The sequence below is a fragment of the Condylostylus longicornis genome, unplaced genomic scaffold (assembly GCF_029603195.1).
Source record: "Condylostylus longicornis isolate FDR11 unplaced genomic scaffold, ASM2960319v2 ptg000004l, whole genome shotgun sequence".
Taxonomy (NCBI): Eukaryota; Metazoa; Arthropoda; class Insecta; order Diptera; family Dolichopodidae; genus Condylostylus; species Condylostylus longicornis.
In genome coordinates this window covers 11,112,635-11,126,604 of record NW_026577973.1, presented here as the reverse complement: position 1 = coordinate 11,126,604, position 13,970 = coordinate 11,112,635, and the positions used below count along the sequence as shown (strand labels likewise).

Genomic DNA, 13,970 nt, shown 5'->3' with positions numbered 1-13,970 from the left:
AAATGGAGTTTTTAAATTATATGATATTAAAATTATCAAACTAATAAATAATTTAATGGGATTAATAAATTTCAAACATATTTCTACAAAAACTAAAGTTGGTGTAGGTTGATGCAATTAAAGAGGTGAAATAGAAATGGATTTTATAGAAGAAAAGCATAAATCTTGGCCGAATTAGCTAAATAAAAATTTTGCTGTCCGTTTTGAGAAATTTGAAAAATTATTAGATAAGGAATTCGTATTTTTCCAAATTTTTTGATAAAGAAATAGATATTAAATTGAATTTAATTTTAGTTTTAGCAACATCTGCTTTGATTTTAATTAATTTTGTGACTCACAATATTTTTGGTTTTCGTGCTATATCTTCTGTACCATAAAGAATTTTTTAATGTTTGGGTACTTAATTAAAGCTTAAGCAGCTGGGCAAAATTCTATAAAAAAAATTTCAAGGATTCAAAAAATACCCTACGAAATTATCTGGTTAGAAAATACTGAAAAAATAAAACAAGTATGGAAATCTTGATTTTCCCTAAAGTTCGAATGCTTAATATTGTGCAGGTACATAAAATACAGAATCAAGCAATATGTCTATATGTTATTAGTCTTGGAGGAATTAGTGCTGTGAGAGGTATTTTTCCAATGGAAATTGTATATTGTAATTGAGCTGCACGCGGAAAAGTGTAGTCTTAAGTTCATTATTGTGATATACAACTGTGGTATAAAAAATTGCTAATTTGTCAGAAATGTAATTTTACTTTGAACAAGACTGAAAAGTTAAATTAAGCTCAATTATATATTATTAATTTTATGTATAGGAAATATTTTTTATGTAGGAAATATTTCCTATAGGAAAGTTTCTCTTTCCGAAACCTGCAGCATCTTATGAGTGGCCGCCATTGTTTATTCCGCTAATTATCGATCCTCATATTATTTAGAATCTTCTATATTAATTTTGTTAGCACAAATACAATGTGCGAATAAATATGTCGTAGCTGACCATGTAACAGACTATGACTTTAAGTTGCCATATTACCATATTAATTTATGCAAAATTTCAGTACTGCTTTTTCAATATTTTTTAGATATAGACAAACTACTCTTGAAATTGTATGGCAGCTTACACAAAAAGCCAAGCACTTTCAATGAATTTTATCAAACACATAGGCGTTTGTGTGAAATTTCAATATCACAACTTTTATAGTTTCTGAGATATAGCCAAATAGCTTATGAAATTGTATGACAGCTACCTGAACCAGTACCCTGATCATATGCAATTTAAATAGGCTTCTAGCATTTATTATAATAAATAATATTTGTAAAAATTTGGTGAACTTAGCTCAATTAGTTTTTGAGTTTTCGTTGGGACGAACGGGCGGACGGAAGGACAAACAAAGCTAAATCGACTCAGAATTCGACATTGATCAAAACCATACATTTGAGTCTATATCTCAGACCATTATTTCTTAGCGTTACAAACGGTAAGGCAAATTTTGTACACCCTTTGATTATGCGTTCGTACAGGTATAATTTATTAGATGTGACCGAGGAAGTGGTCTTGCTCTACAAGTTAAAAAGTTGTCTAGTTATATCTTCGAATTTTTTAAAGTTCTTGCTGTGATAAAAATCGTTAAAATTTCTTGACTCGTCATGTTAGCTGCCGTAATATTTCAATAGTTTTTTAGTAATATCTTAGAAACTATTGAAATTATAGTACTAAAATTTTGTATAAATTATTCTGGTTCGAAGGGTATTATAACCCTTCCGACCAGTGCAATTAAAATCATAGTCTGTCCCATTACCATATTTCATTCGACGTTCGTATGCGTATCACAGATTTGATATAATAAACTAATTTTTTTCTCGTTTTATGTTTGTACTTTGATTTGTGTTTTATAACTCATGACAACTTTCAATTACTGTAAATAAAAAAGTGAGGTACAGAAAAATTTCCTTTGATTTAAATTACAATTCTCTTTATTTTTTGATTTTCATTTTAGTATTTTCATTATACAACACTTTCATCAAAAAAAAAATCCTAAATTTCTATATAATTTACGTAACATTTTTTTTTAAATAAACAAAAATAAATAAATAAATAAATATTTTTTCTACATACATTTATACTTTTAGATATTATATACAGGTAAATAATAAAAACAAAAAATACATTTTTGTGTACAAATTTCAATACAATTGCGCTTCAATAAACTTTTAAGGATTTTATGTTTTTTTTCCTATTTTTCATTTTTGTTTTTCAAATGAAAAATTAATTCCTTATTTATTTTGTTTCTTTTTTGTGTATTTTAGTATTTAATAATTTTTATTTTATTCTTAATCTTCTAAATTAAAAAAATATAAAAGGATAGTTCGTTTTTTTTGTTCGTTTTTATGGCAGATGTCGCTTAAATTTTAAGCATATGCATTGTAGGCTAAATTTTGGGCTTCATATACAGGTACAGGTTCATTTTGTTGAAAACTGCGACCATCCCATGGTCCATGAGCGGCAATATGTGCATGATGGTGATCAGCTGCAATCTGCAAAGAAGAAATTAGATTTTATATATGAAATATTTCAATATCGTATTTATCTTACATTATTATTATAAAAATTTATAAAATATATTTTTATTAAAAATAAACTTGTTATAAATGAAATTTTGTAATATAAAAATATATTATGAGTATATTGCTGATAAATTGTAATATATGAAATTTAGAATATAAAACAAGTTTGTAATTGTTATAAACTATTAAGCCTATATAGTTCACAATTGTAAAATAGTGAAATAAAAAACTCAGTATGATACGATTGGGTTGCGATGTTCAGCGTATTAATATAATATAAGCTGAATTCAATGAACTACTATGAATGATACACAACTCAGCTTGTAAGTGTAATTGCTGAATTGTGCATCAATATCGGAAAACTAAACATTTTGAAACTTAAGGATTCATGCAAAATTCAATTTTTGACTTCAATTGTTTCAATATAGGTCTTTATTTATAAATCATTTGAATAAAGCAAATTTAATGAAAAAGTACGAATAATTTAATATTTTTGAAATTTTAAGTAAATAACCTATAAATTTCGATAATTTTAAATATGCAAATATATATGCATGTACATAAGTTCAGATAATTTTAGTTATAAATTTTTATATACATAGAAAATTCAATGAAAATTCACTGTAAGGATATAGGAAAAATAACATCAGCTGGCATTCTGTTTTGAATTTTATTTTTTAAATATGAATTTGTAAATTTGTGTAAAATAGCTGTAAATATAAATTTATTTATATTCTCGGAAAATTTAATATTAAGTTTGTCTGCATTGTTTTGTATTTAAAAATAAAAAAATTTCATTATTGAAATTGTTTTTTACAATTAAAAAATACAGAAAAATTCAAGTTTTTATGTATGTATAAAAACATTACATATTTAATTTTACATGAATATTATGCTATTAAAGTTTTTTTGATGAATTTTTTTAAAATTTACAATAGAAATTTTTTGTATTTTAATTAAAAAAAATATGAACTTAATAAATTAAATTTAAACTCATAAATTGAAAATTATAACTTTTAAAACAATTTAATAAATTTTGAAATTCTTCATCTGTTTTAATTATTTTAACATTTTGAGTGCTATCGAATTTAAATGTAATTATGGTATATGTAATAATTTGGAATTAGGTTTAGAATGAAGACCATAATTTAAAATTTATGTTATTTAGTTAATCGTATAATATTTATAAATTTAATAAAGCGTTCCATGTTAAAAATGTCAAAGTAACCGAAAATTATATTTTAGTTTTTTATATTTTTATTTCGTAAAAATAAATTACAGTTCATATAGTACAATAGAACAAGGGGTGTCTATTACCTTAATGTCGATCAAACGTTTACTTACAGCCTGATCGTGTTTTCGATTCTTTTCTCACTTTTTATTCAATGAATATTTCACATTTTCAAAAAGATTATCAATTTTTTGATAATCAATTCAAAGAATGAATGTCTAACTTTCTAAAACAAAGTGAATAAATTTTGTATAAAATTTAGAAAAAAACAAGATACCGAATAATTTTTCTCACTCGAAAATTACATTATACAATTATGTGATTGTCATTCACTTTCTTTTCACTTCCCAAATAAAGTAGCGAGTTAGACGATCAGGCTCTCAATTTAATTAGTTTTTTTTTTTACTAGGTGAAAAAAACTCGAAAGACGAAGAAGGTCGGCGCTACCTGCCTTTTTGCTTCAACAGTGGGGTAGTGTGATTCCTATCCTAAAAAATTATATAAATTCTAACAAACAAAACTGATCCTACAGACCAACTATTACCTCTGCGGTAACTTGGTTTTTCCTTATAGGAATTAAATACCTTCTATAAGGAAATTGGTATTCTGTCATGTATGGAACAGAATAGTTTTCTTGCGTATGCAGAATTTACTAACTATAGAATTTGCGTTTTTATGTTGCCGAAAATACCGAATATTAACGCTGAATGAATAATGTTTTTGAATGTAATAAAACCTAATACTGCTTTTGGTAAAGAACATTTTATAATATTTGTGTTAGTTGAAAATTAAGAGGCATCATTTTAAAAGTTTTCATTCAATAACTCATCAAATAGAATAGTTTAATAGTTAAGAGAGTTATGGTTATACATGTTATATAGAATTTTTTTTGATTTTTTCATAAGTGTTAGCCGATTATCGAGAAAACGATAACCAACTGGATCCAGCCCAGTTTGTAGAGAAAATATTTTTAATTAAATTTTTTCTAGACCTTAACTCGTTTCTTTGTGTACGTCATCCATTTGTTCTGAGGATGTATGAATAAATTCTTTTGACTATTTTCTTAATTACGTATTTTTATCTTAATTTATCTTTATTTACATTGATTTTTGATTTTAATAATGAGTTTTTATTTTCATTTTTAAATCAGTTATCCTGAATAATATAAACATACACACATTAAAATTTACATAACCTAACTTGTGTTATACATAATACAAGTAAAATATATAAGAAATATTTATGTATTTTGAAATTTATTTGCTTTTGACTTGATTTTGTATTGATTTTTATCATTCAATTTTAAATAAAAATTAAGTATTTTTGTGGTTATTAAAAAAAATTAAATTTTTAAGAAATATTTATTTGAAATTTATTGAAACGATTCTATAAGTCTTTAAATTGTAAATTTGAAAATTGAAAAAATTGAGCATTATTAAATTAAAAAAATTAAAAATTGTACTAGAAATTCTATTTTCTTTTATGTAAGTGAATGAAATTTTAATTCTTTGAATATTCTTTGAAAGATTAAAACTTAATTTTGTCTATGTGTATTTTTGTATTACATTTTTCATATTGATTTTTTCATAAAGGAAATGAATTCTTACCTTTTTACATAATTCAAAAATTGCTAATCCAACCGAAACAATAAATGATAAGAAACCAAGTTGAAGTGAATTCCATGCTTTAAGTCCAAGGATACCAAGAGCTAATGGTATTAATGTCATTGCTTTTAATAAAACGAATACCATTATTGGTATAGCGATTTTTCTTAATTTTGATTTTTTGCCACGCTCTATAAAAAAAAATATTAAAAAAGTATTAAATATTAATAATGTACTTATATAATATGTACGTAATAAATTTGTCTAATAAGAATTAAAGCATCAAACGTAATGTTATGGAGGATTAAAAAATTGAAATATTTCTTTTTGTTCAAGGTTTTTATTAAATATTTAATTGGAAAATTATTATTCGAATGAGAATGAGAATATTGTGTAAATAGTAGTATGGTGTCCCAATATGGTATGATATTATTCAAGTTATTACTAGGGCATAGCTATTTTACAAATTTATATTAAAAAAAAAATATTTTTTATTAATTCTTACGAAAATTTTTATTTATAAATATTAATTTTGTGCTATTGCAAGAACAATTTTATTTTTAATTAAAAAATATCAATTTTACTTAATTTTTTTTTAAATTATGGTCATCAAATGTTATTGCAAGGATTTAATGTTTCAGTACAGGTTATTCAAGGCTGTCAATTTTGATTTATTTTAATTATAATAATTTGAACTTTAATTGAATCGAATAATATTTGATGGCAATGGAAAAAATTTAATGAAAATAAGGATCTGTTGATTCGGAAGCTTATTTTCCGTAATTCAATTAGCCCATTTTTTGCTTATAGCTTCCGAAAAAGATAAAAGATTCGAATGAACTGTTCCTGAAAAGGTTTTCATATATTGAATTCTTTGTTTTGCTTAAAAATGATTTTATACTTTTAATATCGCAAATATTACTTCAATCTCAAAATTTCTAAAAATTGTTTATTAAGTTTTTCCTATAAATAATTTTGAAGTATAGTAGAATCGCAATTTTATAAACTCGCGCAAATATGAACGATTAATTGTGCGAACTTTACTCTGTTAAGTGAACTCATGCTCATTTATGTGAAAACAATTATGTGCTTTCGACAGTAATATTACTTGAAATTTAATCAGATTAATATTTAAGGTATTTTTTAGTCTATTTGATATCTCTTTCTTTTATATTAACAATTCAATTGTCTGAACTCTTTTTATCAACAGTTAGTTCATCCCTAATTGCAAGTTTTTAATAAATAGATTTAATATATAAATTTAATATTACTTAAATTTTAATATTTACCTTCACTAATCTCATTTCCAAATTTTAAATTAACATTCATTTCATTATCATCTAAATTTCTTGGTGAAATTGTAACATCACCAACTGGTAATTTGAATGTATAATCATGACTTCTAATATATTGTTCGATACGATCTAAAAATGATTTTTGTCCACGTCCTTGATATTGTTCATTTATTAAATCATTTGATCTAACTTCAACATCTTCACCTAACTGTAAATATATTGGTATTATTTATTTATTTTTTTTTGATAAATAATTGAAAATTAATTACCAACCTTAAAATTATCTTTTTTAAATATTGTATCAATAAATTTCATTATTTTAACTTTAAAACATGCCATTGAATCAATACCATTAACACAATCTGATCTCATCTCTTCAATCATTGGATCTAATGGTGTATTTTTCCAGAATGCTGGATTACCATTTGTTAAACTAATTAAAGAAATTATTAATGCACATAAATATTTATTGAAAATCATTTTTTCGATTTTTTGTTTTTTTTTTTATTTGTATTATCCTTTTTCGTTTGGATTTTTGGTATCCTTGGAATATATTTTGCTTTTTTTTTTGTTTTAATTAAATTTTAACTAATATTATTTTTTTTCTCTCTTATTCACTTGACCAGTTAACTTTTATAATTGATAATAGATTTTATATTGTCATTGATTTTTATACTCAGACTATTTTTAGTTTGGCAGCTACTTGAATACGAACATGAATTTACAGAAGAAATTTAAAAAAAAAATAAAAGTAAAAGTAAAATATTTTAAATATTGTATAAGTTTTAAAACCTGGAAATACTTCTACATATGTCTGTATACCTTCAACTATAGTGAAATGACCAAAGAACTGAATGAACGTATATGAAGACTTCTTCAAAATATTTTTGATATTTTCTATATATACTCTCGTATATATCCATATGAGTACATGAACGGGCTATTGTTTAATTGTAAAGCCTTTTTCATTAAAATATATTAAGTAAATAGTATGATAAGTACGTAAGTATATCAAAAAATAAAAAAAGTGCGTCGTGTATGTGATTAAAATTTATTCGTGTATAATTTTTTGTTATGATTATCGCTATTATTTTGTTGTCATTCTCATTGTTATAAATATAAATATTGTTAATGTTGTATTGTTTATTGTTAATCTTGTATGTATGTTTATTATAATATTATTATAATGTTTGTAAACATATACGAGTATAATTGTCAAAGAAAATGAAAATGATTTAAAACGTGCGCGATTTTATTTTTATACTGAAAGAATTCCAGTTTTGCATATTAAAATTTTGAGCGAAATTTTCTATATGGTTTTACAAATTACTTAAAAAAAACTTACTCTTGCCCATGAAAATATTTTTTAATGCATAATGATGATGGTATTAACTTGGCGTATAATTGTATATCATACTACTGCCCATACACACGTATTTGACGGTCATTTTTTCATCACTATATATAACAGATAAATATTATTATAATTTTAGATATTTATAATTAGGTATAAGTGTTATATGGAAAATGTGTATATGATTATAATCTAATATGTTGGTAGATTATAATAAAAATTAACCATTTTACTTCCGATTGAATTTTTTTTTTTAATAAAAAAAAATGTTTAATGAAAACCTTTAATTTTATTTTAGTTCCATCAATTGTTGTTAAATGTTTATAAAAAAAACTATTTTTATACTTAATTTCTTTCAATTTAAAATAATAAAAATTTCCAGTCACGGCTACTCTTACTGAATAGCGTCAAATAAAAAAACGCGTCTTGATTTAATTTTCCTTTTTTTTGTATTATTTTGTAGTTTTATGAGATTTTGATTTTTTTCTTCTCCACCGGGTTAAATGAACTTTATTTAAAAATATTTGTTGATGTCTTCGATAAAAATTTTTTCAAATTAAAATATTTTTATCAATGTCTTTTCATTAATTTTATATGTGTGTAATTAATTAATTTATTCTAAATTATATGAAAAAATTCTGAAAATTGAAAGAGCTTGAACAAAAATTACAGAAAACATAACTATTTTGGAATATCTAAGGTTTATAGTTAAATTTGTAATTTGTAGTTCCTGTCACGTACTTATTATTTTGAAAAGGCTTACGAGGCTTTAGTGTATGTGTGTGTCTGGAATAGAGTCTAACCAAGATGAGATTGCGAGGAATAAATTTAGATATACTTGTTAAACTATATAAATCAGTTGTTTTTTTGTCAGAATATTTGTTTTATTAATAAATATTTAATATACGCGCATATATTGTTTTAGATTAGAATGACTATTTTAAAATGTTATAGAAAATACATTTAAGTGTAATAGAATCGAATGTTATTAGGAAAGAAACTGAAGACAAATAACGTATTACTGGTCATCTAGTTAAAATATACTTTTTTACACAAAAATATTGCATACTTTTCGGAGAAGCTACAAATATTAAAGAGAAGCGTTAGTATAGTGTTCGGGTTCGAATTTTTGTTAGCAATATAAACCATTTTCTATAAACAGTTATCTTACAAACGACGCCAAACATTTTAAAAAATAATTTTTCTGCGTTTGAAAAGTTACAAAAAATGGTTTGTGCTTTCGACATATTAATTGCCAACGAATGACAATTTTTTAACATGAAGGAACCATAACTTACAAAAAATTAGTGGGAAAAATTAGGCAAAAATTTACTCCTAGGGAAATATTTTTTTTGTAAAGCCTATTTGTATATAACATTTTAGGTTTCTATTTTGAATGTTGTAGAAGTTTTCCAAAAGAAATATACAAACGGAAATGGCGAAGCAAATAAGTACTTTTTTTCGAATTTGTTGAAAAAATTGTAAAAAGTTTTATGGCAATAGGACGAGACTATCTAAGTTAATTAAGACTAAAATTTAAAAATACTAAAGTTAATATTGTTTAAAACTCTCATTGCTTTCTCAAATAAGGGTTTCGGCAACAAACGTGCAAACGGATAGAAGAATACAGCATGATCAACTTAAAATTTGATTTTGAACAAGAATATATTATGTAATTTATATCGTGACCAATTGAACATAACTAATATAAAAGTAAATTGAGACCTACTTACATAGATTTTGGCATGTTTGATTTATAGCACAAGGTTGTAACATCAGCATCAGTTTTTGTTAATTCCACTTTACGGCTTTTACAAAATTTTCATTAAAAATTATTAAAACTTTTCAAAATTTTAATTACCTATATATTGAGTAACTTTTAAGTTCGTACGAGTTTTTGTTGAAAGAATTTTTAAAAATAATTTTGGAGAATTATTTAATTTTATTGAAAAGTTTAATTAAATATGCATACGTTATTTGCTGGAAAAACCCTTTGTAATTAAAACTGGAGTTAATAATTATTTTAAATTTTTTAATTAAAAATAAGTACAATGTATTTAAGTATCATACATAATTTACATAATTAAATTTTTTACTAGAAACACTTGAATTTAATATTCGAATAAAATGTAAAAGAAAAAGTTGATATAGAACTACATCAGATTTCCAATTATTTCGATGCGTGCAGTACTGTTTGGATGGTAAAAATTCAATAATGACGAGACTATAAATTCGCACTTTGTTCAGTATCTTGCTGATAATATGAGAGGTTTTAAGTTCTAAGTTTCCTCGTATTTCATGTACATTGCTACGATACTCTTCTCTGCTTGGCTCTAAGGCTGTAAATCTTTTTCTCTTCTTAGTCAAATTTTTTTTTTAAATTTTTTTTAATTTAATTTTATTTTAAAACGCGAGTTAGTTGTTTCATTAATAATTGTAATACATTATTCTGTAAAAAAAATTTTTGTAATTTCAAATAATTTCGTACGAGATTATCGGGTCATAGGAAACTAAAAAAAATAAAAAAGCAGAAAATTTGAGTTTTTTTAAGATCAAATACTTGGTTTTCCGAAAGTACAGAAAAAACAAAATCATGTAACATGTTGATTTCAAGTTCTTTACTATGCCTTGCGAACACTGCTTGTTTGAAGCCGCTATTTTTTGCGGAACAGAAGTTATAAGCGAAAAAACTTGAAAAAGTAGAAATTTCGTCGAAATTTTATTTAAATTCCTGTAACTTGGAAACCTTTAAGATTTGGCACTTACACTAAAGCAAAAGTTTAATCTATTTTTGACCTTCTAACCAATGGTATATGTTGTTGCGCATCTTTCTCAATCACCTTGAATTAATAAAAAATATATGATTTTCTGGAAAAATACAAGGAAACGTATTTATTCCGATTAAAAATGCTCACTAACTGGAGAAAATATTTGTAAAAAAATTTATGAATTTCCGTTTGAAAAGTTTTAGTAATTTTTAGTAATAATATTGAAATAAGTATTCAAATTTAATTCCTACATACACTTGTAAATTTAATTTTTATTCTGGCTTATTTTTATTATTTGAGTTTTAATATTTGCCTTTTTACATCTTTGCAAATGAAAAACCAATATTTTAATTTGGCCTGACCCTTGTCATTTAATAATAGAATTATTTTACATGGCGAAATATTTTAAGAAATTCAAATTCAAATTTGTATTTTTTTTTTAAATCAATCAACGGAAATTCCAATGGAAAACCGAAACAAAATAAAAACCTGTATAGAACACAATAGTGTTTAAACATACTTTCCTTTTTTTATAATCTTACGATGACATTTTTGACTATAACAATTAAAATATGTAAATAACCTTGAAATTCTAAATCCTCTTTAATTGAACATCAAACCAAAATAATTTTGATTTTTTCTTTTTTTATTGTTCCATAAATAAAAAAATTTTGGGAAGTTGGGATATATTGTTATCATAAAATAAAATGGTTCTGCCTTGTAGCTCTTTTTGAAAATTAAATTTTCATCACCACAAATGGTTGTTTGTGTCATTTTCATCACCACAAATTGTTATTTTAATGTTAAATGTAAAAGTATAATGGTATATTCTTTTCACTTTTTGCTCTTTTTCATTTGATTTTTTATAAAAAGACAACTCAATAATTTTGTAATATCAATGATCCTTGAGAAAATCTGGCGAAAATGGTGTAAGAAAATTCTTGAAAATATAATCAAAAATAATATTTTTTTTTTTTTTCAATTTTCTTTGTCATGTTTTCTAGTGTTCTCTTTTTTGTCATAATGTTTTTGGTTCACCTGCGTATATCTATGCCATTTTGATAGGCAAACAATTTTTGATAAACTTTTAAAATCTATATTGAAATATATGTGCATGTATATTTTATCTCGGTTCGAAGAGGGTATTATACCTAAAGAAAAACAATGACTCTATCATTTAATCTATAGAAAACGAGGAAAAAAAAAGAAAAATGCCCAAGAATTAATTTTAAAAAGTCCTTCAATATCATTTTTCAATTCATAAATTTGCGATGACATTTGTGGTAATAGTCCATATAGCCCAATAAAAGGTGAACACCCAATGAAAATAAAAATGACATCTTTATAAAAGAAATAAGGAAAAAATAAGAAATTTAATTCTTTTTAAATTGCTTAAGGTAAATGTTTTATTAATTTAAATTTATATTGTAAGTGTTAACAAGATTGTGTGCATTTGTCAAAATTGAGTGCGTGTTTTACTAATATTATATAACTGAAGTCTCTGTATTCAATAATAAAATAAGGATTTTTTTTATCAAGAGCTTATCTAGATTTTCAAACGAATGATTAGGTTGAAAGTTATCAAACGAATGGTTGGGTATATAAATTGAATATTAAGATATTTGGGAGCATATAAATGAAGTTGAAATGATTGTTAAGTGATTTTCAGTTTCAGAGTATAGTTGATATTTCAATAGAAATAGAGTTGATGTGGTTTAGAATTTAATAAAAATAACAATTAATTAAAAATAAAGTAACAATTTGATAAAATTTATAGTTGGTAAAACAAAAGTAAATAAAAACTAAAGTTCGATCAAAACAGTGGTTTGTAAAGAAGCACTTTCCGCTTAAACAAGTGAAAAAATTTAGTATATAGATTGTTATCAAATTTAAATGCTACAATATAATAATTTTTGCACACCTTTAGGATGATAAAAAGAAGTTAAATAAGTATTAACATTGCTTAAATTTGGCAATTAAATAATTGAGTTGAAATAAATAATTACCGAACGCATTGTGTATACAATAGGTAGGTTATGTGATGGCAACAAATTTTGCATATCGAGTTTTCGGTGGGAACGCACTTCTTTATGATAGGGAAGTGTAAGTAAACTATTTTTAGCAACCTGTCGGTCTCTCGGTCTCTGTGTGCACGCGTGTATCTCAAGTTTAGCTGAACTGATTTTGATGAAATTTTATATGTAAGTTTATTTCGACTATGGAACGGATTGATCAACTTTTGGGATATGTCAGGCTTCGGGAACGGCACTTTTTAACGGGCCTTTTTTATTATTTTGATCATTATAAAGGAAATATTCAACAGATTTACTTGAAATTTCATATATAAGAAATCAGGCGTCAGAAAATTGGCGTTTACTACGGGCTAAATATACATTTTTGTGTTTATAAAGAGAAATAATCAACCGATTTAATTGAAATTTAATATATAAGATTCTTCATACTAAAATAAAGAACATATAAATTTTTTGGAAAGGTCAGGACTCGGAAACTGATCTGAGGGCCGATTTTACATTTTTTACCATATCGATCCATACGGAACGAATAGGTGGAATTTCTTGAAATTTGATATTTGAGTTCTGGTTGTTACCGAAACTAACTGGCGAGCATTTCAGGGAATTCGGGTAGCACAAAGTGAAACTCTACTAAGAGTCAAATTTATATTTTTCTAGGTACATTAACTATAAGCTTACTAGTGTACTAAAAATTGGAAAGAAATTTAACAGACCTTTCTATAGTATTCTGTAACACTTTCACTTAACTAGACAATACACATTGTGGTCGGTTATGTGCTGATCACATCAGAATTTTTTTTATGGAACGGTATTTAATATTAACTTTTGTTTTTAAACAAAATTTGAAAAAACTTGCACTTCGAGGGAAAAATCAAATTTTATAAATTCTTGCAGATGATAGCATTCTTCCAACTAAATTAACTATTTGTTAGTACTTAGAAACTGTTAAAATTTAAGACTTTTACAATTTATATTCTTCCGAAGAAATATAAGTAAAACATTTCTTCTATGAAAATAAGTTTCTAGTAAACATTTACTTGTGAACAAAATTTCAATATTGTTTCTTAAAAGTTGTGAAGATTTTGTAAATAGTCACATGGACGAGCATACGAACGACCGA

At 24.5% G+C, this 13,970-nt stretch overlaps 1 protein-coding gene across 1 annotated transcript; it reads right to left on the bottom strand.

The window, feature by feature from the left end:
- Positions 1 to 2,409: 2,409 nt before the first annotated feature.
- LOC129613209 (uncharacterized) lies at positions 2,410 to 9,796 on the bottom strand. Its single transcript, XM_055527187.1, has 5 exons — positions 9,783 to 9,796; positions 6,965 to 7,128; positions 6,690 to 6,899; positions 5,404 to 5,591; positions 2,410 to 2,535 (listed from the first exon to the last, which is right to left on the bottom strand). Exons 1-5 carry the CDS (start codon positions 9,794 to 9,796, stop codon positions 2,410 to 2,412), a joined length of 702 nt encoding a protein of 233 aa, XP_055383162.1.
- Between the last annotated feature and the right edge of the window lie 4,174 nt (positions 9,797 to 13,970).

Bases quoted from the DNA above. Each gene is read 5' to 3' on its own strand.
- LOC129613209 (XM_055527187.1), bottom strand. The intron at 6,900-6,964 runs GTAATTAATTTT...ATTTACAGTTAG, and splicing joins AAAAGATAATTTTAAGGTTG to GTGAAGATGTTGAAGTTAGA. The intron at 2,536-5,403 runs GTAAGAATTCAT...TCTTCTTTGCAG, and splicing joins TTTTTGAATTATGTAAAAAG to ATTGCAGCTGATCACCATCA.